Source organism: Eucalyptus grandis, chromosome 8, assembly GCF_016545825.1.
Source record: "Eucalyptus grandis isolate ANBG69807.140 chromosome 8, ASM1654582v1, whole genome shotgun sequence".
NCBI classification, from domain to species: Eukaryota; Viridiplantae; Streptophyta; class Magnoliopsida; order Myrtales; family Myrtaceae; genus Eucalyptus; species Eucalyptus grandis.
The window spans coordinates 73,511,029-73,538,930 of NC_052619.1; the positions used below are offsets into that span (position 1 = coordinate 73,511,029).

At 43.9% G+C, this 27,902-nt stretch overlaps 1 protein-coding gene, 2 long non-coding RNA genes and 2 pseudogenes across 4 annotated transcripts; 2 read left to right on the forward strand and 3 right to left on the reverse strand.

The window, feature by feature from the left end:
- Positions 1-2,033: 2,033 nt before the first annotated feature.
- Positions 2,034-3,670, reverse strand: LOC104431355. Its single transcript, XR_005545483.1, has 3 exons — positions 3,642-3,670; positions 2,766-2,946; positions 2,034-2,095 (listed from the first exon to the last, which is right to left on the reverse strand). It is a non-coding gene; the product is annotated as an uncharacterized LOC104431355 (long non-coding RNA).
- A 2,065-nt stretch (positions 3,671-5,735) lies between these two features.
- On the forward strand, positions 5,736-7,586 carry LOC120287762. Of its 2 annotated transcripts, none has more exons than XR_005546036.1 (3): positions 5,736-6,242; positions 6,908-6,976; positions 7,488-7,586. It is a non-coding gene; the product is annotated as an uncharacterized LOC120287762 (long non-coding RNA). The 2 variants fall into 2 exon arrangements; XR_005546035.1 differs by having other exon boundaries at positions 5,737-6,333.
- A 3,379-nt stretch (positions 7,587-10,965) lies between these two features.
- On the reverse strand, positions 10,966-13,918 carry LOC104429857 (annotated as a pseudogene).
- Positions 13,919-16,535: 2,617 nt separating this feature from the next.
- On the forward strand, positions 16,536-17,815 carry LOC120286578 (annotated as a pseudogene).
- A 7,289-nt stretch (positions 17,816-25,104) lies between these two features.
- LOC104450132 (dynein light chain, cytoplasmic) lies at positions 25,105-26,134 on the reverse strand. Its single transcript, XM_010064571.3, has 2 exons — positions 25,714-26,134; positions 25,105-25,495 (listed from the first exon to the last, which is right to left on the reverse strand). The coding sequence occupies exons 1-2, from the start codon at positions 25,840-25,842 to the stop codon at positions 25,328-25,330; spliced, it is 297 nt and encodes a 98-aa protein (XP_010062873.2). The 5' UTR covers positions 25,843-26,134; the 3' UTR covers positions 25,105-25,327.
- Between the last annotated feature and the right edge of the window lie 1,768 nt (positions 26,135-27,902).

Genomic DNA, 27,902 nt, shown 5'->3' on the forward strand with positions numbered 1-27,902 from the left:
GTAGAAATGACTATACTATTATAATAATAAGGTATCCTCTAGGAAATGCACATATACGACTTGCTTTGCCTCGAAGGGCTTGCTCAGGCCCTACGTGTATTCAATAAGCAGGAGGGGACACCTCAATACAGTCTTCATAACATCAGCAGGGGATCAATGCTTAAGATGCATGTAAAACCAGAGGTACTGATATGTGAGGATTGATCTGTCTAGATTGATCTATGCTGGAATCATTTATTACTTGAGTGACCATTTATGTGTTGCAGACCTCACAAATCCGTCCATACGTTGTTTCTGCTGTCTTAAGAGGGATAACATTTGATGAAGCCCGTTATAACAGCTTCATTGATCTTCAAGACAAGCTCCATCAGAACATTTGCCGGTATTAATTTTTGGTTTATGGCATGTAAACCAATGTAGAGATGTCTATGGCAAGTAATTCTTATTGTTGGTTTCATAAAAAAAAAATTGAGTTGCTTTTAACCTTTCATAGTCCAGAACTCTATGCACCTCATTAGCATGACGCAAAGCCGCCAATGCTAGCTGCACCAGAAATCATAAAAAAGCCTTTAAGAATATAACATATGGGAGTTCAGCTACACCATCAAACTAAGGAGAAATTCTAAAGGATTTATTCAGTGAGGTAGAGACCAAGATCTTGGAAGCGCTCAAGAGTTATAATTTCCAAACACATCCACTATTACCGGTATTGCAGCCAACATTTCTAAAGGTTACAAAATTGCTCCTGCACCATATTTCTCTGTTGCCCAGATACCCATTTAACACGTTGAAGCATCTGACATGAGTTCAACTCCTTTTTATTCGAACAAATCTATACTCCTCATATAGAGTATATAAACCTAATGGGAAATTATCCAAAAATTGAAAGCAAGTTGCCGGGCCTAAAAATTTGCTCATGAACCAAGTAAAAGTAGAACTGTAAGAAAAGGAAAATGCAAGAAGTATCTGTCCAGGAGGAAAGAGAAGTGGTGCATCAGTAACCACAATTTTGTCTACCTCCTCTTTTGCAGTTTCCTGGAAATGATCAAGAACCATAATGCAGAAAATTAGTGTGACATAAGGATATGAGCAGTCTATTTCCAAAAGTACACATTTGCAGCAGTAATATAAATAAGAAGAAGAATATAAACAGGAACATATAAAACGAAACAATTGACTTAATATACTGTTGAACGAAGATTCTATAACGCTTGGGTCAGAGGCTCTCACATACATAAGGCAGAAGCCATGTAATAACACTATTTGAAGTTCATCAAAAGCATGCAAATTTCTGAGCACAAACATCCCCAGCAGTATGGCGAAATGCCAGATGTCAGCTCAACCCACCTGCTTATTGTAGCCTTTAAGCTTAATTTCCTTCCAAGGGTCATGCTTCTCTAATGTCAAGCAACTAAGTTGATGCACATGGGGTGGTTTTGTGTTTACTTCCCACATGTTATACTTACAACTAAGGTTCTCACTCAGTTAGATCTGTTAAGAAGTGAATAAGTTTATTGAGGTAGATATACAGTTCCATAAAGTGCTAAAGACTGGCCTAGCGCATACACAAATATAACAGGGCAACAATTCGGCATTTCTCAATTGCATGTTCATCTACAAACAGATACGCTCAATTTAACAACGGTTTAAGGCGATGACCCACTAAGCATATGAGGTGGTTGTTGTCATAAGGAACTAGCATCAAAGCTTTCTCCCTTGAGTTAAGTTCCTCAATAGGTAAAACTCCGCTACAATTGAGAGGAGATCCTTCATCTCAGCCCCACTAGCTGCGATCAAGACTCTACCATCGGAGTTAATGGTTATTTTTGAATTTCGGACCAAATCTCCCATGAAATCTGAGAGAGCGCTCTGAGTGGAAAATTGAAAGTTAGGGTAGACGAGAGAAGGAATGATGGGCAGGCGATGCATGTCAGTTTCCACTGAGTGAAGACCCGTTAAATCAGATACTAGAGACATATCTAGTCCAACCTTTTCAGCACAACTCAATCCAGACATGCTAAACTCAAGGACTTTCTCTGCATGGTGGATTGTTCGGCAATTCCGGTGCCTAGGGGCCCAGTAGTTGAGTGGACATCTGCAATCATAATAAATAAACCACTACTTGACCATCCCCTCTCACGACAAGTAACCTGTTTAACTGCAAAGAGCACTGCAACACATGCCCTACAAAAGCTATATTGTTTTCTTTAGAAGCAGATCTTGGTTTCAGTGATCTCCTAAACCTATATAGATGGTTCAGCACTTTAGCCAGTTCTACCAACCTCAACAGTAATCCCCCATTTGTTGTTGAAATTCAGTTTCCATGAATTTTCTGACCATACAAATGCAAGTGCCATGAATAAATTGCTAGTTTCAGTTTCCATTAAGCGTATGATTCTACAAATTCGTGTGGCCTAATATAATTGCTTATACCATCAAGCACTTGCAAAAGGATACAAATTCATATTCTTAAGTAGTTTTGTGGTAAGATGATTTAAAACTGTAAGGGTGATAAATAATAATGGCCCCAAAAAATTTCATTATCTCTGTGGCATGAAGGGTGAGATTTTCATCAAATGAAATCAATGACTTGAAGCTTGTAATTAACAAATTTACATGAGAAATAAATTATACCCAGAAGGAACGCGAGCACTTTATTTCAAAGTCTCTCCTTTTGGACAAGCTGACATATAACGTGAATTGATTTTAAAAAAAAATAAAAAATAAGAGAGAGAGATATCTTCAACTGAGTATTACGTGCATACCTTGCAAATCTAGAATCACGGGATCTTTCTCCACAGAATCAATCTGCACACACCGCTTTGCTGCTAACAGTACATATAGGGGTTCCACTGCCTCCTTGAATTGATTAGGACTGAGGGTCATGGATCCCAATCTTATAATGTCTTGTCTTGTCCTAGCAGCAGGCAAAATTGGCTGAAGATCCTGCACTTTCCATAATTAGATTTCCAGAATGCAGGATGCAAAATAACAAGGAACCGACACCTGACCAACATTAGCCATTTCTATAATCTAACATAGAACAAAAGAAAATCCCTAGCAAACATCACTGCACATAGATCTAAACCACCCTAAACAATTGAGGAGGTCAGAATCAACAAAGACAAAGCTTCGCAACGTGCAAGCACCAATGAAAAGCAAAATTTAATTGCAACTTCGCAGCACTCTTTAAACCCGAAATCACCAAGCTTGGAGCATCAAGCCACGGAGGTCAAGATGGAGTTGTAAAATTTCAATCTTTTAGACAAAGAGTGGTGAAAAAACAAAAAACTCGTGATCAAGAGATCTTACATAGATGAATCTCCTAGAGAACCAGAGTTCTGCAACACATCAGAGGCCCAGTCAACGACGTGCACAGTGCAGCATCGAAACTCACAAAAGCCGCAGCTAACGACGAGCTACAGAGCTAAAACACCACACGACCCAATCAAAGACTGAACGCCAAGCAGCAAGCACGGAGCTGCCACGACAATAGAACAAAATCGACAACACCGCACAAGAATCAACCGACGGAAGCTATCCAAAGCGCTTCGGCAATCCCTAGGCACGAAACCCAGTTCGTTCCGATTCGAATCCGCGACGGACAGAATCGAGAGGAACCGAGAGAAGTCGAGACTCACCCTGACGACTCTGCTCGCGCCCTTGCTCCCTGACCAAGAACGAGGCTCGGCGGACAACCATGCGAAGCCATCAAGCAGAGCTCCGCCATCATCGACCAAGAACGAGGCGAGGAGGGAAGCGCTTAGGGTGAGTGAGAGGGCTCGAGACAGAGAGGAGGGGGGCGCTTGGGGTGAGTGAGAGGACTCGGGACAGAGAGGAGAGGAGTGCTTGAGGAAGAGAGAGGCAGAAGCGGGAAGAAATAGCGCGCGCTCCATTGAAAAGAAGAGAGAGAAAATGCAGCAGGCCTCTCCTTCTTCGCCGCGCCGTCGACCCCTCCCAAGTCCGCCGAGATCTCCCTCGCGACCGAGCGGGCTAGCGTCAGGGACAGCGCCCGGTCAGCGGCGGGGAGCCTGGTGCCGCTCGGGAACGAGACCGAGATGACCAGCGAGGCTTTTGGGCAGGCGGAGGCGGAGGCGGAGGCGGAGACGGAGACGGAGGCGGAGGAGGTGGGATGCGCGGAGAAGGAAACAGAGGAAGGCTCTGAGCGTTCTCGGTTCTTTTACGAGGAGAGAGAGAGAACCGGCCTATTCAAGTGAGGAGAGAGAGAGAAATTTTGAGCGGGAGGAATACGCTGACCGTCCTTTCTTTTCTGCAGGTGGAGCCGAGCCGAGCCAGCCGAATACCAGCCCTTTTCTCATTTTCCAGGGGGTCCCGCTCGGGACAGGTGTCGGTACCTGAGTGGTATGTGCGTGCCACGTCAGCGGATGACGTGGCGCGCACGAACCACTGAATATTTTCTCCTTGAAGAGTGGTGAGAAAATATTGGGTACGTCTTATGTAGACAGCGTGGCAAACAAGAAGGCGGTGGGAGCGCGACACGTGTCCTCGTGGGACCCATAAAGTCAGGCGTCTGCTCCTTGACTCAGCGCTTCTTCCTCTCTCCTCTAATTCTCGTCTCGGCTGGTGGCTCGGCTCGGCTGGCAAAAGAAAGTACGTCCTCTCCTCCCGACCTGCACGCTCACGCTCTCTCTCCTGTCAGAGCATTTATTGCGGAAACTTTTCTCTTTCCTTCGTTTGAGAAAGAAAATGGCCGTCCGTTCCTCTTTCCCTCTCCATTTCTTTCCTTTTGAATTTTTGAATCTGAAATCCTCTCTCCGCGCTCGTTGTTGCTCCGCCGTGCACCAAGCGGCCGTTCTCCTGCCATCGCCGACGAACCACATTACGGCCGCCGCTACTCCGGTGCTCACTTGCTTCTCTCTTCGGGTTCGTTGCTGCTCCGTCATTCGTTCCGGCGTTCCCGGGATCGCAGATGCAGCACGCGGAGGAGAAGCAGGCCTCTTCGAGCTCCCCTCAACGTCGGCGAGCGTCGCCCGCCAAGCGAGACCCGCACACACGGAAGGCTCGGAGGCGAGGTTGCTGGAGAAGCTGGTGCTGAGCTGCCTCGTCGTGTTCGACGCTCCTCTGCCTCCCTCTCGCGACGTCCGCTCTGCTCTCTCTCTCCCCCCTCTGCGAAGTCGTGCCTCTCTTCCAGCGAAACGCGACGCCGACGGCCCTCCGCCTCCGCCGGTTGACTCCGTCGCCCTCGACTTCGACTCCGACGCCGACGCCAACGCAGCCTCCTCCCCTGAACCCGACTCTGACGCCGACGCCCCTTCGCCGGTTGCCTCCGTCGGTGTCAGAGTCTGTCGCCCCCGACCCCGACGCCTCGGCCTCCGCCTATGCGCCTGACACCGACGCCGACGCCGACGCCCCTTCGCCAAGTCCATGCATCGCACAAAATGGTAATGCCGACCCAACATTACTCATTCAGTTATTTCCTTTTGCTGATGATGGGGAAATTCTCATCTTGGACGATAAGGAGTCCATAGTATTCTCATAGTACTGTAGCATCATCCGTAACCATGGCATAATGATTTAGTTTCTCGATGTCTGCATTTAATATCCAAAGCTGTAGCAAATTAATGAGGATAGTAACAAGATATCAGAGAATGTAGGAGGGAGATTGGAAGCTTTCAATCAGAGCAAGAGTGAAATCACATGGAGTTTCAGATTTGAGGATGACAACTACTTCAACCGTTCCTGCGTTAAATCTATTTGACATTGCATTCGGATTTGCATTTTTGTGCCTATGTACTTCGTTGTAAATTTTTTCCTTTTGATATTCAATGGTAGGATGGGAGAAGGCTGAAAATGAAGTCTTGGTGCTAAAGAAACAACTGGAGGCTGCAACACAAAGGAACTAGACACTAGAAGATCGAATCAGTCATCTTGATAGAGCACTTAAGGAATGTGTGAGGCAGCTCAGACAGGTGAGGAATGAGCAAGAGCAGAAGATCCAAGAAGCTGTGGTCAAGAAAACTCGTGAGTGGGAATCAACAAAGGCCGAGCTTGAGACTAAGCTTTCCAATGTCCATGCTAGCTTCAAGCAGCCAAGAGTGAAGCTTCTTCAGTTATATGTTCTGATCTCGCCCTAGGCTTGATGCTGCTGAAAAAGAGAATGTGGCCCTCAAAGCCAAAGTCCTTTCTATGTTGGAGGAGCTAGAACTTAGGATTATTGAGCGTAATTTGAGCACCCAAGCAGCAGAAACAGCCAGCAAACAGCATTTGGAGAGCATAAAGAGGTAGCTAGGCTGGAAGCCAAATGCCGTAGACTCAGAGCCATGTCTCGGAAAGCAAGTGTGACAAATGATCTTAAGTCTTACAGCAGATGAGGTTTTGCCTCCTCGGCTGCTATTTTATGTGGATGAGGCTTACGTGGAGATAGATAATTGCGAGATTGTATAGTCCTGTAGAGTTTTGATTTGAATGATTTTCTAGCAATCCGAATCAAACTGCATTAGAATTTCTGAGTGCTGTCTTCGTTGCTTGTGCATCAACTACCTCCCAGACCCCGCAGTGCAAGGGACACCCATAAATTACTTGTCGAACATGAATGGCTGTATCAGTTAAATATCTGCTTGTTATTGTCCTCTGCTTTGTCCCTGAATTTTACATCAACTTACATAATTTGCTTGATATCCTGTTGATGTCTTGAATCTTAATGACAGAGCATTTGGCTTTAAGTCATATCCTGATCATCTGGCTCGACTGAATGATTGTTACCACTTATTTGCCTGCATCACCCTATAACAACAATGTCCTAGATATGATGTGAACTCATAATTTACAGGAACTTTTTTTCAAATCATATGTCATTGTATTGTGCCACTCTGCCTTGCGTATTTGCTAGTTTGTATGCTGACTCTATCAATGATTTGAATGGGTGAATCCACTTGTCATCCTGTAGGAAAACTATGACAAGTTGAATGAAGCACTTGCAAGAGGAGACCACTCATGGACTGCCCTAACATTAAAGGTGATGATGTTATGTTCCCTGGCTAAGAAATGATTCATTGATCTGCATTAACAATTAGCCCGTTTTCAGTTTATTGTTGCAAAACCGTGCTGGAGTTAGTCTATGAGCATTAGTTAGTTCTCTGTTTTTCCATCCCTCTTATGTTAGTTCAGAGCTCATATGGTGGGTTTCGCTAACTATGCATGCTTCATTGCATATTTCCTTGCCATTTTCCTGCACCATACTCTGTTACCTCCTCTATATGTGGATAGCACTCCTGATTTCCATCCAATACAGTTTTCACAGAATGAAATATTTAGAGGGCTTGATGTAATTTGAGACATCTCTCTATTATATGAAATGATTTCTTTGAGGAAAGGTGTAATTTTCCTTCTCGTCCATCGACTTGGTTCTTGTTATTTCTATTCACCATCAGTATATTTTCGAAAAATCCATTCACATGAACTTGGGTGTTTTAGCTATTTCAGTCAACTTTGGCATTTAATGTTCTTACTTAGCATAAAATTTGCAGTTGTGCAGTTCTCTGGAAGTGGCTAATAAGTTGGTCCAATTGACACACGGGAATGCTGGATTGCTGTTAGAGAAGGTTGAAGAGCTCGAGAAGATTATTAAAAGGGAAATTCAGCTGTGGCAGCTGTGAAGGCTATCACCATAACTTCAGTTGGTGATGGAAAGCCTTCTACTGGCAGTGAACATGTAAAGTGATCCTCTGTATGTGGGAGCAACTTCGGTAAGTTTCGCCAGATTCCTCGGTTGCATGAGTGCGGAATTATATCTTACTGTCTCCTTGGAGTCCTGGAATTTGATTTTATACCCAAGGCTTAGGACTTCTGATAAACTTTTCCTGTAAAAACACTTCCGTTCACCTAAAACGCTACTCAGAATATAAAGGAATTATTTTATACTTCAATTCGTTGGAAAAATTCTTACTTGACCATGGATGTTTCATTAGTTGTGCTTTATTATTCGTGTTTACTTATAGTCTTGCATCACAAAAGTATGGTATAAGAACAGCATAAAATCTTAAGTTTAAAATTACCTCCGCCCTACTCATGTTGACAGAATACTCAGGTTTCCTCCCAGAATCTTCGCCTAGAGAAGTTCACAATTTCCCCTCTAAACGAAGTTCTCAATCGACTTATGTATCGCATTTTTTGATATCAAATCGCAGTTTCGATATCAAATTGCTGAACTGACGTAGAAATGCGCCTTACCAATTCTAGTCGAGCAGACAAGCCTTGCGAGAGTGCTCTGCACTTGAAGAGAGACGAAACTCGGGAGTTTTGATCTTGCATGCACTGTGCATCGTTACGATGAAGGCATCGCTAGTGTTTGAACTTTCACTGTTTTTCCAATTTATCCCCGAACCCTTTTTCATTCGATCGAATCCTCGGGCTCTGCTGTTCTTGTTCAGCTTTTTGAACACATTTTGTTTCGGGTTTCCTCAGTATAATTCCTCTTCATGATCAGGAAGGTGATCTTCCTTCATTGAAGATAGGACACTCCTGCTCACGAGTTTTCACCCGACAGTTTTCTCATCTCGCGTTAGCAGAGAGCCTCCATATCTAGGTGATGATTTGTGTAGGATTCGCTCCGCACAGATTGAGGTGCGCGGCGTGAAGATTAGAAAACCATGTGGTCACGGCGTTTGCGGACGCCCCGCACGCAGATGAGTGGCAATGTTACAGTTGCATGTAGAGTGAGTTCCATCTGCATGAGAAAAGAGAGATGCCTCTCTTTGTACATTCACATCCTGTGTTTGGACATCTGATTTGGGTGCTTTTTTATGAGATATGACTTCAATCTCCCAGGTAATTAGTTATTTATTTATAGCCATCTCAAGGAAGATGAAATGATTATTTTCCAGTAATGCAGCATGGTTTTGATCTTCATATTGACATATAGCTATGTTAGAAATAGGATGGCTGCATCAGCATCTTGTACTTTATTAGTACGAACTGTATGATTAGGGCACAATCTAAACAAATCTCAAATTTCACTGTAGCATTGAAGACATTCAGAGGTTAATATAGAATTTCAAAGCGCTTAGCCTTTGATGTAACGTAATTTTCGAGCTTAAAAAGCACTTACAGTGTTGCGATGGGGTGCTTCTAAACTAACTTAACCAGAAAATGCTCACACTAGGCGAACTTTTTTTTTTTTTTTTCTGTGGGTTGTGGTGCTTTGAGCAACACTGCGCTTGCTGACGCCATCAACCATCTGATAGGATCAACTTACCAATGTTTTATTCATGCTAAATGGGCGATCATGACTTAGTCTGAATTTAGTTCCCTTCTTAAGTTCTCATTTAGTTTTGTTATGTAAAACAGGAGCAAGAGCTAGCAGTCGCTACTAGCCGGTTTGCAGAGTGCCGAAGACTATTTCATCTCTCGCTCAGCAATTAAAATCTTTGCGGTTCCGATCCAATGTGCAATCACATTGATGAAGGATTACTAAGCCCCGAAAACGAGCTGCACCATTTAAACAGCCCACCGGTCCTCATTTCTGCTAAACAAAGATGAAATAATCATGGTTTAAGAATTTGATTCTTCAACTAGCTGAGGCAGGAAGATGAAATGAGTTAGGAGAGATAGGAATAGTGTCTACTTTGATTTTTTGCCTTGTGAATAAACAACCACCATTGTAAATGCATTCATGACATCTCCAAAACCGACACTCGTGAATCTCAAGTATAGCGGTACATAGTTAGATTTTTGAATGATATAAGGTTTCAATTCCTTTATAGCATGTGGATGTCCAAATTGCTTAAAGCCGCCAATTGTCTTGTTTGGTGTTAGTGAGTTGTAGAGAGGTCGTAAGCTCATCTTGGCCCTTGGCAATCCCATGGCGGGCCACCTAGAAGATTACACATGCCCCAACTTTCTCCGCCAAACAAAATAATTAGCGACTTTTGTGACCATTTTAGTTTGATTTTTTATTTTATTTTCTTAGGAAAAACCTTTAGCTAGACTGTTTGGCAACTTGGCATTCAGTTTTTCCACTAAATCAAATCAAAAGTGGAAAATAAAATGAAAAGGAGTTGCGTAGGAGCAATAAGAAAACTAAACGGAAAAACAGTTTATCCTCTGAAACTTGCCATCTGTATAGCTCTACATCCTGCAATTTATGTAGTCTTACTTGTCCTTTGCTTTCACAATATCAAGTCCTTTCGATGATTTTTCGATTGTGAGAAGTTCATAAACCATTTCATTTTGCCCAAAGACACCATATGTACCGGCAAAATGTGGATGGAACTAAATTTCATTTGGAAAAGAAGCACGGCCAACCAACTCTTTCTAACTTTTTATATATTATAATCTAGTAGGTCCAACATCTCGTCTCGACATTAATTTTTCACAATTTTCAAGTATGTGTCTATTGTCATTTATCTCGGTGATGTCGTGTAATAGTTGATCTATCAATCTACTTTCATATTTCAATGGTATGTAAATCTCTATTCCCTCTAAAAACGAGTAGGTCTCAATTTCCTTTTATCTTCACCAGTCGTATGATTTGCCATTCAACACAACCCAACTATTGGCTTGCTCGATCATATTGTTCGGGGAAACTTGAGCATCAATACATCAACCCCTAATGCCTGACTCGTGGCAGCAATTTCATTCAGTTGCGCAAAACCAAAGGCTACCTCTTTTTGTCTCGTCGATGAATGTTCTCCATGAAGATCATCGCACGGCGTACGCATCTTTCATAACCAAAGTACCATTCTTAATCGTACTGCTACAAGTTTGAACCAATACAAGTAATAGAAATCTTAGTCCTCGCTTCATATCAAATTGCTCCAGCCGATTCTAGTATTAGGTTGAAGCAGGAAGTTTACGTAGATTCGCTGCCCACTCATTCCTCTCTACCCTCTTCATATGATTCATTTCTATGTGTTTCTATGTAGCCGACAAAATATCAACAAATTATAGTCCATCCAAACAAACAAAACAGTACATGCATAGAGTATCGTGAATATAACAGTGATAATTCATCTTCAATAGGAACTTCTAATTACATGTTATCTAGAAGTGGACTATCAGGTTGTAGACCTGCACAACTGGTGAGTTACCATTGTCAAATTCCTTTTCCTCCAAAGTGGCCACAAAGCAAGGTAAAAACTGCCAATGGTTTAATTAAAAAAAAAAGTAGAGCTTGGATGAAAAAATGATTTGCTAGCCCGCAAGAACTCTCGTAAGGGTGCCCTGAAGTGATGTGACTGAATCTATGGCAGACTTAGCAAGCCAACTCATTCCCACTTTAATTCGATGCTCATCCGTGGGCAATCTTATCAAATGTGCAAATTTTCTCGCTGCAAATGCAGAAATATATGGATTAACATCATTTTTTTTTCAAAGGACCAATGTGACAGAAGTAAAGAAAAGAACCTGCATGTCCAACTGGACCTTCCAGAGTTAATCCATCAATGAAACTTGGTGAAATTGCAGCATCATTTCTTCCCAATGTCATCATCTCGCCCAAGTTTTGAAACCTGAAAATTATATTAACAGAATCATGCACCAGTCACATATCCAAAGCTTCTACCAGTATGATCTACAAAAAATAAAAGTTGCCACACACTAGTAGAGGTACCACAGAAGGATACTTAATGGTGTTTGTGATGGATAACAGTAAAGTGCTCCTTGTCACTGGGGGATGTCAACGTGCAACTGAAGCTAACTTGTTACCTCCACCCAAATTTAATAGAACCACAGTCATTGGGGGAAGGAAGGTGAGATAAAGCTACAAGATGCATGCTGATCACAAGCAAGGGCACTGCATTGCAAATCGAGCAGATTGAACCATAAAAAATGTCTAGCACAAAAGGCACAAGTGAAATGAAAGACCTAAAGGCAGAAGAGGATGGTCATTGATTGCTGCCCACAGATTCCAACCAGTGGAATCCGCTTGCTGAAAAGCAACCTGGTAGGCCACGAAAGAAATGACTAAAATTGGCTAGGAGATAGCAAAACTAAGAAAGGTGCAGATGTTAAAGTTGCACTACAACATCATACTGCAATAGATGAATTGCATTTCTTGCTTGTTTACCTGAGCGGTGGCTGGAAGAATCTTTCCATCTGAATCTCTTAATGCAGAAGAATCACCAAGGGCAAAAATGCGTGGGTGGCCCTTGACACGTAGAGTTTCATCAGTTTCTGTTTGACCATGGGCAGTCAAAGGAAGCTCATGCGGCTTATCCCAAGGTTCTAATTTGGGAAGTGAAGGCTTAGAGCCCACAGTCCATAGGACCAAATCCGCCTCCAGAATTTGACTTCGTAGTCCCCTTTAAGCAGGTTGAAGTTCCAATATAAATGTCTCAACATCATCTTCTGCCGCAAACCCCTTAGTCGGTCCACTCTTTTTCTGCATTTCAGGATCTTCAGAGTTTCCACTGAAACAGAAAGAATCTTCAGCATTGCTGGACTTCCTTATATTGTGTACAAAGTAACCCAGAAGCAGCTCAACTTTCCTTGATGAAAGAACCTGGTATGTATTGCAAAAGCTGTACATCATGATCCACCCTCTGTAGTGTCATATCTTCATACCTCCAGATAAAAGTTCATATAGCATTGGCTTGAAAACAAACCGCTCACATTGGTCAACAAGGACCTACCGCATTATCAAAGTGACACAATTTAATAAGATGGCTCAAGCTGAATAAGTCATTTGAACATTATACGCAGCATCAAATGACAACATACTGGTTTCAACAAAATATACAGACTTCTATAAGACAGTTTGTTATAGTCTAGAGGAGTGATCTTTGTTCAAATATGCAAGTTCAGCTTACGATTCCATTCCAGCAACAGGGATGTATCAATGTAGAACGCGTACTAACTATACAAGGATCAAAGGAACTACCTGAGGTTTCTTGCTGTCAGGCCAGACAAGTGATTCCAGTCTCAAAGCAGTGTATAAAACCCCAAATCCACCACCTAATATACACACCCTTGGTCTCTGCAAAGAAAGGTTTCTTCTGTAAAACTTAACAATAAGTACCTTCGGATTCATGTACAATAATTTCAAAAGAATATGAGGAAAAAATAACATATTCAGGAGTGATGACAGAGAATAAAGCAAACACCTCCACCCACAAAACCATAGTGATTAGATTCAACTAAACTCTTCTCAGTTTCATCATCTCTTCTGCTTCTAACCAATCCATGATTAACCTCATTCCCAAGCCACAAGGCTCAAAGTTATAAATTATATCAAAGGCAAAGCCCAACCTTAAACACTGAGCTAGAATGAGACTGACTTTGGGCAGAGCCCAAGTGGCACATGGAACTGGTGGGAGGTATTGGAGTGGACTGATCCATTCACAGAAACCCACACCCAAACTGAGGATTTGACCCTAGTGTTTCAGCCAGGCATTGCCAATGATGACAGAGAAAATTTCGTCCAAGATGAGAATTTCCCCATCATCAGCAAAAGGAAATAACTGAATAAGTAATGTTGGGTCGGCATTACCATTTTCTGCGATGCATGGACTTGGCGAAGGGGCGTCGGCGTCGGCGTCGGTGTCAGGCGCATAGGCGGAGGCCGAGGCGTCGGCGTCGGGGGCGACGGACTCTGACACCGACGGAGGCAACCGGCGAAGGGGCGTCGGCGTCAGAGTCGGGTTCAGGGGAGGAGGCTGCGTTGGCGTCGGCGTCGGAGTCGAAGTCGAGGGCGACGGAGTCAACCGGCGGAGGCGGAGGGCCGTCGGCGTCGCGTTTCGCTGGAAGAGAGGCACGACTTCGCAGAGGGGGGAGAGAGAGAGCAGAGCCGACGTCGCGAGAGGGAGGCAGAGGAGCGTCGAACACGACGAGGCAGCTCAGCACCAGCTTCTCCAGCAACCTCGCCTCCGAGCCTTCCGTGTGTGCGGGTCTCGCTTGGCGGGCGACGCTCGCCGACGTTGAGGGAGCTCGAAGAGGCCTGCTTCTCCTCCGCGTGCTGCATCTGCGATCCTGGGAACGCCGGAACGAATGACGGAGCAGCAACGAACCCGAAGAGAGAAGCGAGTGAGCACCGGAGTAGCGGCGGCCGTAATGTGGTTCGTCGGCGATGGCAGGAGAACGGCCGCTTGGTGCACGGCGGAGCAACAACGAGCGCGGAGAGAGGATTTTAGATTCAAAAATTCAAAAGGAAAGAAATGGAGAGGGAAAGAGGAACGGACGGCCATTTTCTTTCTCAAATGAAGGAAAGAGAAAAGTTTCCGCAATAAATGCTCTAACAGGAGAGAGAGCGTGAGCGTGCAGGTCGGGAGGAGAGGACGTCCTTTCTTTTGCCAGCCGAGCCGAGCCACCAGCCGAGACGAGAGTTAGAGGAGAGAGGAAGAAGCGCTGAGTCGAGGAGCAGACGCCTGACTTTATGGGTCCCACGAGGACACGTGTCGCGCTCCTTCCGCCTTCTTGTTTGCCACGCTGTCTACATAAGACGTACCCAATATTTTCTCGAAAAGTTTGCCAAACACCTTAATTTGGGGGTGAAAGGGCTTTAAGGTTTGAAAGGGCTTTTTAAATACCCATCCAAACGCACCCTAAAAGGTTACAGCCAAGCAATATCGCAATTTTTATGTAAACAGCACACGGGCCTTAGGCAAGTTCTCGAGACATGAAGAGGTTGCTCAGCTCTGCTAAATGGGCTCAAAGATAGCCCAATGGACTAAAAGGGTTGGACAAACTGCGCGACATAACTGGAGCCCAATCCACATTTCTTAAGCGAGTATCTCCTCACTTGTTCCTGAAACAAGAATCGCCCCCTTTTCATTACATTCATTTTTTTTTCTTTAGACAACGACACAAATAATCTCTAAAATTTAATCTAATATAAAATTTAATTTATTTAATACGGTCATTGAAATTTAGCTCAGTGTGTAATGTCGTCCATAAATTTTTAATTTATTCAAAATGTTCATAAAATTTTAGTATATATTTGAGTTAGTTCTTGGACTATATGAATATGTTTAATGTTGAGGGACGGCATTAAACATTTTCATATAATTCGATGATTAAATTGAACGTGCATGAAAAAATTCATTAGCTATACCGAATAAATTGAAAATTCTTGGACGACATTACGCATTAGGTTAAAATTAAATGATTACACCGTATGTTGTATTAAATTTTGTGAACCATTTGTGTCTTTTCTCTTAATTTTTTAATCTAGCTTTGGTGATTCAGTGATGCAGAAACATGATCGCTTGTAATGACACGAGCTAATTATTCCCTAAAGGATATTCGAGTCATCCTCTGGTTTAGAATAATGCATAACGCTTGCCGACGGGTCAGGGTACAGAACAAATGGATACAGCTCGAGATAGAGACAATTACAATAGGGAAAATGTCTTCGTGGCCACCACCTTTGATGCCCGAAAACGAGACAAAGGAACGTGTTATGGTCAAAGCGATTTGCAAAGTCTAAAAGCCACTTTTGAAGTTTGAATAGAGAGATTCCTTTTGTCCTCATCTCTTGCTCTGGGCCCTTTTTCACGCATGTAACAGGAAAAGATACGGGTTCAGAACAATTATGAATTGTGGATGCATCGTAACAGATGAATTCATTCTTCAAGTAAGGTTACGTATGGTGAAAAAGAAAGATGTATCGCGAGTATTTTCCCATTGTCCTTGCGCTTGCACTTTTGCAGTCACAAATTCGAAATTCATGTCTCGATATTCAATCCCAAGGCTCTTCCTTGTCCCCCAAATTCATGGTTACCAAGCCGTATGCACCCTGTGGTGTAAACACAGAATTTGGAATCTTTACTTGGAAATTGTCAAAATTCCCTTGCGTAATCAGTAATAGCACGTAAATTAGGCATCTTTAACATCCTCCTTTTACAATCTAATTACGCCTTATGCAAATTGGAATTGATTTTCTGAGTTGCGTTAAGCACGTTTTAGACAAGACCATAGTGTGAATCAGCTATCCACCTTTTGCTTTGGCTTTTCTGAGTTCTTAGACTTTAGGTAGAAGCGCTTAGAATTCAGTATTTGTAAAAGAACATAAATCTGGCTCGAACTTTTGACTAATGTTCACCGGTCCCTACCCTACAAAGATTTTTGCCATAAACTTCAGGTCCTCACCGAGCCGATCCCACGTCAGAAACTCGATGGTTCTCGCCTCAAATTCCAGTCGACCCGCCGCTGATCTCGCGAAATTGCTTCAATCTTGTCGACACGTTCCTTTTGCATCAGATCAAAGGCCGCGACCGGAGGAGCTGCTAGAAAGGTCAAGGGAGGGGGGGAGCAGTTTTTCCGTGCAGCGGCAGGCGGGGCTGGATGGATTCGCCTGGGACAGAAGTAAAGCAGGGTCAATGCCAGCCGAGCACGGAACCTGTCAGCGCCCTTCGCATTCACCAAATTATTCCAGTTCATCCCCATCCCAATCCATCCTTACAGGCCCTGCCCCCCGACGAATAAAATAATCCCGAATTAGTACGATCTGCATCGGATTTGGATCAGGTTTCAGCCTCCGGACAAATCTTCCCGATATGGACATGTGAATCCAAATCTGCTGCACGCCTTTTTCCAATCCCATCCCGCTCTTCACGTTCTCCTTCCCTTCGCCAACCCCCGAGGTCAGAAAAAGAGGGGAAAAAGTTGCTTCCTTTATATCCGATACGCCACTCGGGTCCCTTTTCGTTTAGCGTCCCCTTCTCTTGCGTTTCCTTCGTCGGTAGGAGATGGGCAGATTCTGATGGGGGGGGGAGAGAGAGCTTTGGATGGTGATTGATAGGGATTTGCTGATTTCGCGGTCGTTTTTCCAGTAGGTTTCGTGGGCTGGGATTGCGAATCGCGGGTTGTGGTGTAGGATCGGAGTTGATGTAGATAGCTTTTCGTGTGCGAAGCGTGCCTAGGGTTTTTGGTTGGTGCGTGATTGGGGCCCTTGAAATGTACAAATCGAACCTTTAATGGTTTTCTGGCAGTCGTGTCCAGCAAATGTAATGCGAGGATACGGCTGTAGGGTCTGACGGCTGTTCGTCTTGGAATCGAATCTCGGTTCGAGATAGCAGAGGGAGATCGAGGCCAACATTTCGATTCCTTCCTCGGATGGCCTCGCCTGGGTTTTTCCTGATCTGCGTGTTGCATTCGCTGGTGGCTCTCACGAGCGGAGCCCTCATGATGTTCTACTCCACGGAGATATCCGCCATCAAATCCCAGGGCTCCACCCCGCACGACCAGCTCCTGATCCAGACCTCCGACTCGTTCTCGGGCCTGCTCCTCATCGCCATCGGGTCCTTGCTGCTGATGGTGGCGTTCGTGAAGGACAGGGAGTTCCAGAGCTTCTTCGCGAAGGGGTGCGTGGTGTTGCATGGGCATGGCGGTGTGGAGGTTTTGCTTCGAGCGGAAGGTCGAGGAGCTCGTGGGCGAGTGGCCCAAGCAAGTCGTGGGCGACATCGCACTCGCGGTTTCGTGGGTTTTCTTTCTCGTGTACTCATGGAGAGAGAAGTACGATTAGCTCGTGGAGTGAACCGCAGGGATGCAGTAGAAAGAGAGAAATCGAGTTTTCTGCGGATTGAAATAGGAAGATGGTGCTTGGCGAGATCATGTTGTGATGCTCTGGGGAGATCCATTTGAGGTTCTGAGCAGGAAGTGAAGTAACCTGTGAATTCTGGGTTTCAAGAACGGGTTTTCACTGGGGTCATTTTAGATGCTGAAGTTTCGATTTTTCATCTTTTCTTGTTATGATCTTTGAGGAGTGAAAGGAACTGATCAGGAGATAGTCTTCGTTTAGCTCAGAATTCAGATACTGCAGCCGTTTCATGTGGGCTACTGCTCTTGCTGACTGAATGCAAATCCCAATTTTTGCCTGTAAATTTTCTTCATATGTGGAATAAATACCCCTTCTCTCTGATTCTCTGTGTTTAAGCACCTATCGAAGGTTTAATATGATAAGAAACAAAAGAAAAGCAATTGCCGAAAGAGGAAAAAACATAACCCACCATTTTATTGCAGAGTTCTGAACTCAACTGGAAACAGGACTTCCCATCAAGAATACCGAGATTGGAATATCAAGATGGGCCTTTCGTCGCCGATCTTGAGATTCATGCTGCTCTGGTTGATACGATGCATGAATTTTTGGAGACCCGTGAAGAACAGATGCAGTTGGAGCTTGTCTGTCGACTCTGAAGCTTGAACGCATGTTTACCGCAGCACTAACTTTGTGATTAAGTGAGATATGTATCTGAGCGACTCCTTCTCTAATATAAAAACTGATTCCTCTTCTTTGGACAGATTCTCGCTGAACAGATGATATATATGTATATGACAGCATGTGCTTAATAGGGGTCCAAAATGGCCTGTTTCCTACGCAAAGTTCTTTCGAGTCACTTTTTGAGTTTTCGTTAAGTAATTTAGCAATATACAATCTAGACTTGATTGAACATGCTATTGATGTAGTTCTGGCAAGAACAGTAGAAGGTGATGGTTAAATGCAGCGGTTCATAGGTAGACACGACGGACTGAAAACGAAGTGAGCCGTCAAGATTTAAGGGCCCAAGCTTTTTTTGAATAGTCTAGAACACTCTTGGGCCAATAGAGGAAATGTATACTTGTATCTAAGTGCATTCTTGTAATTAATGTAGATAGTTGATAGATGAGAAGGTAGAATCTCTTCTACGGAAGGATAAAGGGGAATTAGGAACCGTTCTCTTCCCTCATTTGCATCATTTTACAATTAATAGAAATCATATCTATCTATCTAAGAATTTTTCAAGAATTAAATAGTAGAAGGATAAATAAAGTGGATAGGCTAACTAATGTGATTCACTGCAAAGAGTCCGGTCAAAGTATTTAATATACCAATTTCGCAAATTACTGACTAATTTCATCCAGATTAAAACGTTTGGATCTCTTTAGGAACGGAGGATGCGACTGGCCTTAAATCGCAAGTTACATGCATTCCAACGAGCCGTTGAAACAACAGATCTAGTGTCAAGACTCAAATCTAGTTTAAAAGAAATTGTCATGGGTCGAGAAAAAGAGGGCCCAATTGAAAAGGCAAAAAAAGACGTGGCCCATTTTGCACCAGCGAAATCTCTGCAGAAGAACGTTCTGTAGCTGCTCATTCTCGATCCTGCGTCCTGCGATCCTGCGATCCTGCGATTTGGCTGCCTCCCCCGACAGCTCTGCTCCTGCCATAGCAAATTGTGAGATTCCTTCCTTCCTCCCTCCTCCTTCCTTCCCTCCCTCTCCCTCTCCTCTCTCTCTCTCTCTCTCTTCGCTTTTGTTGCTCCTTCTCCCGTCTACGATGGCGGTCTGATTGTCGTTTGAGACGATCGTTTGCTCAATTCGTTGTTAATTATCCCGGGTCGTCTCTTCTTTTTTATTGCTGCGCCCTTGGCGATTTCTTCCACACGCACACCAAGCCTTCGCCTCTGTTCGCTCGGGCTTGATTTGACTCGCCTCGGGTTCAAGATGCACGTTACGTGTTTGTGTAAATTCCTCTTTTAGCTTCGTGCTGAACTCGTTTGGAGTACGAATACCCATTATCGTGTGGATGGGGATGTCAAGTATTTTTTTTTGGGTCATCCGTTCGAGCTTCAACCGGTTAATCGATCTGTTTATAGTTTATATCTGGCTGCTTAGAGGTGATTCTCTGGTATCTGCTTTGTGTCTTCTATGGGAAAATAAAAAGAGATAGGGGAAACAATCTAACAACGAGATTCTTGCATGGCCTTATGTTTTATGTGTGCCTAACGAATCGAGCATGGGGTCCCTAAAGTGGAAAGTCACCGAGGCAAGAGTTTGAGAGAAAATGTCCTGTAAAAGTGTGCTTGTCAATTGCTTTGGTTCTTATGCTCAATTTTCGGTATTAAATTTAGCTTCCCTGGTGAAGTGAGTTCAGCGACTTAATCAGCCTCGATATTTATTGGAAGTAAACTGAAGGTGAAAATTGATTATCGATGAATGTCAATAGAATATCGACGAATGTCAGTAATTTATGTTTATGTTTGTTATTTCACTTCATTTAAAGACAAGGAGAAACCTGTGTTCCTTGTGCCTGTATAGCTGATAATTTGGCAGTTCATTACCACATACTTCTCAAGTTTCATTCATCTTTCTAATTGTTTGTATATTTTCTTCCTTCTTTTTTCATCTGCGATTCTTATCAGCAGGCATAGTCTCCAAGTGTACTGAGGATGGGAGGGTTTCCTTTGGAAAATGGCTCCTCAGCCTTGGCTTTTGCCAGGTTCACAGCAAACCAAGTTTCTGCTGTAAAAGCAACTGCACCCGAGTCAAAGCCAAAAAAGAAGATCTGTTGTGCTTGCCCTGAAACAAAGAAGCTGAGAGATGAGTGCATCGTACAGCATGGTGAAGATGCTTGCAAAAATGGATTGAGGCTCATCTCACATGCCTCCGTGCAGAGGGATTTAAAGTTTGAGTTCAACTGAGATGGGATTTGAACTGACAACAAGTGGAGATCCATTTAGCTGATAGAGACTGCATACTAGGATGATTTTACGGAGATCGGATTTGAAAATAAGTGCATAAACAGCATTTTGATGGAGTTTTAAATCGATACATTAACACAACCCACGGCTTTTTCATTTTGTTCTCAAATGATGAATGTGTAGCCGGTTATGGCAATTATACCTTTCTTTTGTGACAGATACTCTGAGTTGATTTTCTTTTAGTGGAGTGATTTCACTCGCCGCCCATCCACAGTTGGGTTGGTCATTTGATCTATTACAGTTTGTGTTTATAAGCAGAGATGTCTCTGATTCTTGGGAATAAACTTCCATTAAATGTTTGGTTAGGCTTCTTGTTAGCTCATATTCTGTTTAGGCTACTTAATTCTTAAATCATATGTACTGCTAGTTTTGGATGCGCTTGTGCATCGTGCATTCTCATTGCTTGGAAGGCAGGAAAAGAGAGTGAGTCTGGTATCCTTTTATAACCTGGGAGGAGCAGTTAATGGTGACTGTTCTATTGAGGCTGATTAATGTGAGTGTGCACAAGGCTCTTTGTCTGCGCTATGCAAATGATCTCAGTCTGTTGTGATGCAGATCCAGTAAAGAGTATCTCATTAGGAGACAAAGCCAGGCATGTAACTAACAAATTTGATGATTGCTTCGTGATTGATTGTATGATCCGTTGCATTGTCATTCTTCAAGTAGCTTGTATATGCAGATGGTTCTGATCTGAGCGCTGCAAATTCATCTGCTTTTCCATTCCTTCAATTAATATCTGAGAGTCATCGTTCGTGTCTTGATTATCCTTTCATCTCTGAGCTCAATTTTCTTTTAGGGAAAAGGGTAGGAATCAGTGAAGGTTTTCTGACAATGCAAGTATAGCTTCATCTCTCTGTAATCTCTCTCTCTCTCTCTCTCTCTCTATTTTATTTATTGCAGCCTGCAGCCATGATCCTATTTGAGACCTTATTTAGTATAGCATAGGCTAATAAAAAGGAAGGTTTAGGCGATAAGCGATAATCAAGCAGCATGAAGATTTGGCCGTTGAGGGATCGAACTCTGAACCGAAACGCTGGAGGTAATGAGGCTTGTGTTGCAAGATTTCTAATATTTTAGTATTCTTGTTGGTATTTGGGATATAGAAAGTGATTTGCAACATCTTTTACGAACTATACTGATAAATTATTGTTCTGACCAAAAAAAAAGAAAAAAAGCGATAATTATTATCAAGCGACCAAAGGTGCCCTTTGCGTCCATTTAATTCTGTGGTACAAACAAAGGCACAGGCACTGTGCAAAAAAAATTGATTTCGCAATATCGTCTAGTCACGAAGTATCAGAATTACTAATTAATGGAGAGAAACTATCTACACCGATACGAAGAAATGATTTATTACTAATTGATTGGCCAAGCGAGCGGCGGGAACCGAAACAGGCGGGATGCGGGCCGAAGTCGGGGCCCGCAGGACAGACACGTGGCAACTCAGGAACGAAGTCTCTAGAACCGCCCAGCCCCTTAAACCCTAAACCCTTCCCCTCCATATAAACCGCTCTTGATCCCCGACTCGCCTCCGAGCTCTTGATCGAGTTGACTCACCGCCGTCACTGTACTCCCATTCCGCAGCTCCGAAAATGGCGACTCCGGTGGCTCGGTCTCTCTTCAACGGCGGCAAGGCCTCGCCCGCTTCGTCCGCAGTTCGCTGCTCTGCCGGCCGAATACCGCCACGGTCGAAGACCAGAGCTTGCTTGCCCCGAGCGGCGTCGTCCTCGGCCAAAGCCAATTCTGGGACCCCTTGTTTGCCGATGTGAATCGGCAGGTGACGGCGTCGATTCCTCATTTGTTGGGCCGATCGTCGCTCGTCGGTGGTGAAGATCGGAGGAGGGATTTGGGGAGGGAGTACCTTCTCTCGGCTGGAGATGAGCTCGAGATGCGTCGGCGCCAGGAGGTTGAGGACGAGAACGAGGAAGACGATTTCGGTTCTGAGGATGGAGGTTTCGATAGCGATTGTGCTGTTGGTTGGGAGGATTTCGACGACGACGATGAGGATGGCGACGACGACGACGAAGACGATGGCGATTCTGATGCGCCTCGGGAGAGGAGAAAATGAGATTCGAAATATATTTCTCTCTGTTTCTCGTTTCGTCAGCGTCGTGTTCTGTTTACCAACTCAGTGCTGGCCAACTTGTGGAAATTCGCGAGTTTTAGTGAGACTGTTTTAGCGAGTGAGCGTGCGAGCGTTGTACTTTTTAAGCGCATCGATCTTTCGACCATTTCATCGAATTGAAATAGAGCAGAAAGTTGGCCGAATCGTGCCCACTATTTAATGCGATTCTTACTAGAATCGAGATATATACGAGTGGATCCATTCATGTAAACAGAGTTAAGGCACACGATAGAAATTGAGTGCTCAACTAGGATCAGTGCAGGAAGAGGGAAGCATATGTTTAGACGAAGGAAAATACCTGATGGAGTGCGCTTCCACAAAATCATCCACGTAAATGCCGCCGATTTTGTAGGGCTCGTTGCCTTTCGTCTCTGCCCTCTTACGTGCCTCCTTGGCGGTGCCGTGTTTGGGGCATGGTCGAATCCGTCTCTCAGGTAGACAAATGTAGAAGGTCCGTGGCCGTTCGAAGCGGCCTCCTAGCTTGAGTCCCGGTTGTCCACCGCGTTGAGGGAGGCCATGCTTCAATTCTTGATGCATGCAAAAGTTTTTTTTTTTTCTCTAAACGAAGGCTTTAGATCCTACCTCAAGGGACTTGGGTATGGGCACCGAGGTCCTAGCTTAGCCTCGGGGAACCCGAGCCAAACCTCCCGACTCGGGACAGGCAATGGGGTCCAAGCCCAGCCTCGACTAACTCGAGGGGAGGATTACTTGGTAAGGACATACACGATGAGGATGACAAGGAGGAAGATTGCGACGGTGGCGGTACTAATGCTGACGAAGATGAGGCCGATGTTGTTGCGGGCATGGAGATAAGAGAGACAAGATGGAACGGCGGCAAGACCTCGATGGACTATATTGTCGAAAGAGGACTCAAAATTGCAGATTTCTTAGGCCGCTTTTTCCTAGTCGTCCCACAAAATTGAGTCGAGGAGGCCCTGGCGACACAGAAGAGACAGGCTTGTACTGGAATTTCACTCCAAATATAGGAGACATGGCTCATCAGCATTTGGATGTTTCACCTATCATGGCAATGCCATTATTTGGTGAAAACTTGAGCCAATAACTAAGGCTGTGTTGCCTCCTATTTACATCGATCACTAGGACAGTTTCGTTTGCAGACGATCTGCTATCTTGGCTTTTTGCATCTAATTGGACTATGGCTGCCCGAAAAATTGTGTACTCTGAAGTCCAAAGAAATGTAAAGCAGGCAAAGTTTTGTTTCCCTAGGAGGGATGCGAGGCGGAAGATCAACAAATTACCAAACTAAGATCTCTGAATCGTACTAAGAATGAGATGTAAACTGGAACTTTATCAAATCTTAGTTCAAGAAAATGGAGAACGTTGCAGATATTCCATGTTGGCCACTCCTCGCCTTCTTGATTGTGCCTTGGCGAGCGAAATTTTCATGTGTACCGACCTAGCAGGACTTAAAAATTAGTCCATTGTGTTATCATTACCGAGCTAAAAGACCCTGGTTTAAGGAGCCGATGTATTTTTGGTGATTCCATGGAGCCTTATTTGCTTTGTGTGTAAACGGGGAGGGGCTACAGTTCAGCATTCCCGCGCAAATAAAACCACGAAAAAATAATTCAGCGCCATGGCATAGCATCCCTGCTCGGACACAATTTGTGATGATCGATCCATTCGCTTGGGTCAAGTACACAAAACGGAGTAATAAGCTGTAGAGTTTGTGACCTGAATAGCACGACAAGCGTCATGTTCTTCAATTGGAGACTCGGGGGTCACGGTCATTGCAATAGACGAGAAGAAAAAAAAATACCTTGACAGTGCTCGGTCTTGTTGATAGACAACGCAGGAACAGAGGCGAGGATGGTGAGGACTTTGGAATGGAGCAGGAATCACAAAACTGAGAGCCTGAGACGGGTCGAGACTTTAGTCAGAAGAAAGAGCGAGAAAATAGCAAATGCCCCTATTTTAAGTAACGTATCCATCTAGGGAAGACCAACCGAAACGTACGCACAACCCATTTTTCGCCCCCCTTTCTTTAATTCAAACTGCTTCGCCCTAGGGCCTGCGAAAGCCCGTAGGAGACGAAACGAAATCGTTAGATGTGGTGTCCATGGCTTGCGTGTTCGAAAGGGAAAAACAAGAAAACCACAGGGCACGCCCGTCGACTAGTCAAAGAAGAGGACCTCTCTGTCGGTCCCACACTAACTCCCGAAGATGATTTGATATGACGAGCCCGATCGGGAAAATTTTCACGGCGATTCCCAAAAAACAATAGCAACTCCCATACAGCAGATCGAATCATTGCCACCTAGAAATGATTCGTACTCGAGTATCTATCGAGGATATGAGACACCCTTTCATGGAAACTCGTCAATGGCAAGATCCGGACATATGTGCAGGTACCTATTTCATCAAGCATATTTTTTTGTTAAGGCCGGGTGGATTGATAGATGCATGATCCTCCTAAATTCTCAAGAGCTGTTCCCTTCTGGAGGAGCGTTGTTCAAGAACATGCAATATAACTGTCCAAAAATGGAATATGCTAATTTCTAAAGCAAAGGCACGAAAAGAGAAGGGGGGCAAAAAAAAGGCACGTGAATCGTATTTCATATACATGCAATACCGCATTCCCCTCTCATATGACAGCAGATATCATGTATCGCATGTGAGCAGCGAGCACAACAATCAGAAATCCCGTGGAAAGCAATCTCCCTAGAAAACTACAAAATTCCTCGTTTCCACTGATCCAATTCGATTGGGCGATTGGCAAAAATTTCCGAGAATCTATAGCGACGAGAAGAAGCGGGTCAAATTTCATCTACGACTTGGCCGGTTCCGTGACCATTTGGACCACCGTCTGGAACAGGAGAACGGACAGCGAGTCGAGAGAGAAGTAGAGGAAGCCACCAGGGGAGTGGGTCACGAACGACCCGAAACTCTTCCCCACCACGCAGTGCCACGCCGGCCCGTAGACCGAGTCGAACTCCTGCAATAACACAAAATTCAAGACGGCGAAAAGATGATGGACTAACTAAAGAAACGATACAGATAAATCAGACAAGCCCATGAAACGATGAAATTTCTGTCGAAGGTTTATCAACAAGAAGCGGCGCAAAGCCTCGTTCTTTTCGCACAAAATCACGTCTTTTTTCATGGCACAGGGTCTCGTTCTTGGCGCTCAAAATCACGTCTTTCTTGACGTACCTTCTTGAGAGCACGAGCCAAGTGGGTGTTGTTGGGAGGGAGGTTGGGAGATGAGTCGAGGAAGGATCGGGTGCAGCGAAGGGCGTGCTCTTGCATGTGGACGGGCATGTCCGACGATCTCAGCCTCATGTCGAAGCTGACCGCGATCGCAGCTAGCCTCAGCACTTCTTCTTTCGGGGACTTGTCGTGCCTCTCGACCTTGTTCCGTTGATGAATTCGATCATTCTGCTCGACTTGCTTCTCTTTTTTCGCTCAGCTGGCCTTGCTTCTTCTCCATGTTTTAGAAAGACAGAGAGAGAGAGAGAGAGGGAGAGGGAGAGGGAGAGTTGGTGAAGTTTTTGGAACTTTGACCGGGAAATGGGTTTGACAGAATGAGAACCTATTGGAGTACCACGACCACCCACTCCACCAGGACTAAAGCAAATAGAGAGAGAGAGAGAGAGAGAGAGAGAGAGAGAGAGCAGTTACTTTGGTTTATAAAATATGGTAAACATCGACGGGTCGTGCGTTTCTGTGATTGTCGCTTGGACGAGTCGTGCCAAGGTTCAGACAGACAGGGACGTGTTTGAATGCCAATTGGGAGGAGAGGAGTCATTGGTTTGAAAAGAAGACTGCATCTTACGGAGGAAAATATGAAGACACGAGGGAAGCATGGAGAGACTGTGCTGCCGTTCTCGTTGACTTTGTCTAATCTCGTCTCTTTCGACCGACCCTTGATCACGCAATATTTTTATGTCCAGAGTCCGTCTTTTCCATGAAAAATATTTCCTCATTTTTAAATATTTAAATTACTTAAAAATAAATAAATCAACGGAAAATATTTTAATGATCAAAGAAAAATATATGATTAAATTCAGATAAATAAATTTTCTTTAAAAAAATCGAAAATAATTTTTCAAAATATGATTAGATATTTAGGCTTAGATTTGAAGCTCTATGCTTAGACACCGGAATCTTAATGTTGATTCTTGAGTCCTTGATATCTAAGACCATGTACCATGTCTTTGGTGCCTAAGCCCTAGTCCATTAGGGTTGGATGTGCGACTTCGATGCTAGTGCCTAAGTTCCAAGCGCCCGCACCTAGGTTCCATTGAAGGTTAAGTCGAGACCTCAATGTCCATGCCCGAGCCCCTACCATTAGCCAAAGCCTAAAGCTCAGTGTTCGTGTCCATAACCAATGCCCCAACACTCGAGCTTGGGTTCACAAAGGGCAAGCATGGATCTTGATACTAGTCCCCTAACACTCAGGCGAGGGTCCTCGTTGCTGAAGCTCTAGCCCTCGGATCTTAAGCTCAGGTTTACAAAGGTCATTCCCTAGTCTTTGTTGCTCGAGTTTGGGTCCTTAGCACTTGATCTAGGGTTTATTGAGGACAAGGTTTTGTAACCCCAATGCTTGTGCTCAGGTTTATTGAGGCCAAACTTGGAGCCCTATGTCCACACTTGGCCCCATCGACTACACGCTCATGCCACAATCCATCGAGGCCAAGCTCGGGAGTAGGTGCTCTTGCCCTGATCTTGGCACTTGAGTCAATGTCCATCGAGGCCAAAATCAAGACTTTGGTGCTTATACCCAGTTCCTAGTTACCCATGTGCAAGTTAATGGTACTCGATAGTTTATGTCATTTTACCCTAAAAATAGTTTTATTTAGAAAAAAATCAAATTAGATTTTTCATACTAAATAACAAAAATATTTTTCAATTTATTCTTAGGTTTCACCCAAAAAAATATATATATATATATATATTATCATTTTCTTGAAAAATTGACTTTCTTGAAACTATATGAAAATATCTAAGATTATACTTTAATCGGTCTAAGTTTAGCGATAATATTAAATATTTTTATATAATTTAGGATTATTTCAAATAAATATAAAATTTTAAGGATCACATTTAATGAATTAAAAGTTCAAGATGATATTGTCTACTAAGATCAAGTTCAAAGGTCATACCAAACAATAAATTCAAACGTCATATTAATCCCGTTATTACATCGAGTCATAGTTCAAGGGTCATTTTTGTTATTTTTCCAAAATCAATTAGTGCAATGGTTTCCCAAACGTGACCCTCATCCTCATCCACTGCCGATATCATCATCCGCTCCATTACTACGCTCCAAACAAACGCCAGCCAAACACATCCCTCTCTCCCTAGAAAAATAATCTCTCCACTCTCCGCTTCTTCTTCTT

Bases quoted from the DNA above. Each gene is read 5' to 3' on its own strand.
- LOC104450132 (XM_010064571.3), bottom strand. From the start codon at position 25,842: ATGAGGCTGAGATCGTCGGACATGCCCGTCCACATGCAAGAGCACGCC. The intron at 25,496-25,713 runs GTACGTCAAGAA...GTGTTATTGCAG, and splicing joins TGGCTCGTGCTCTCAAGAAG to GAGTTCGACTCGGTCTACGG.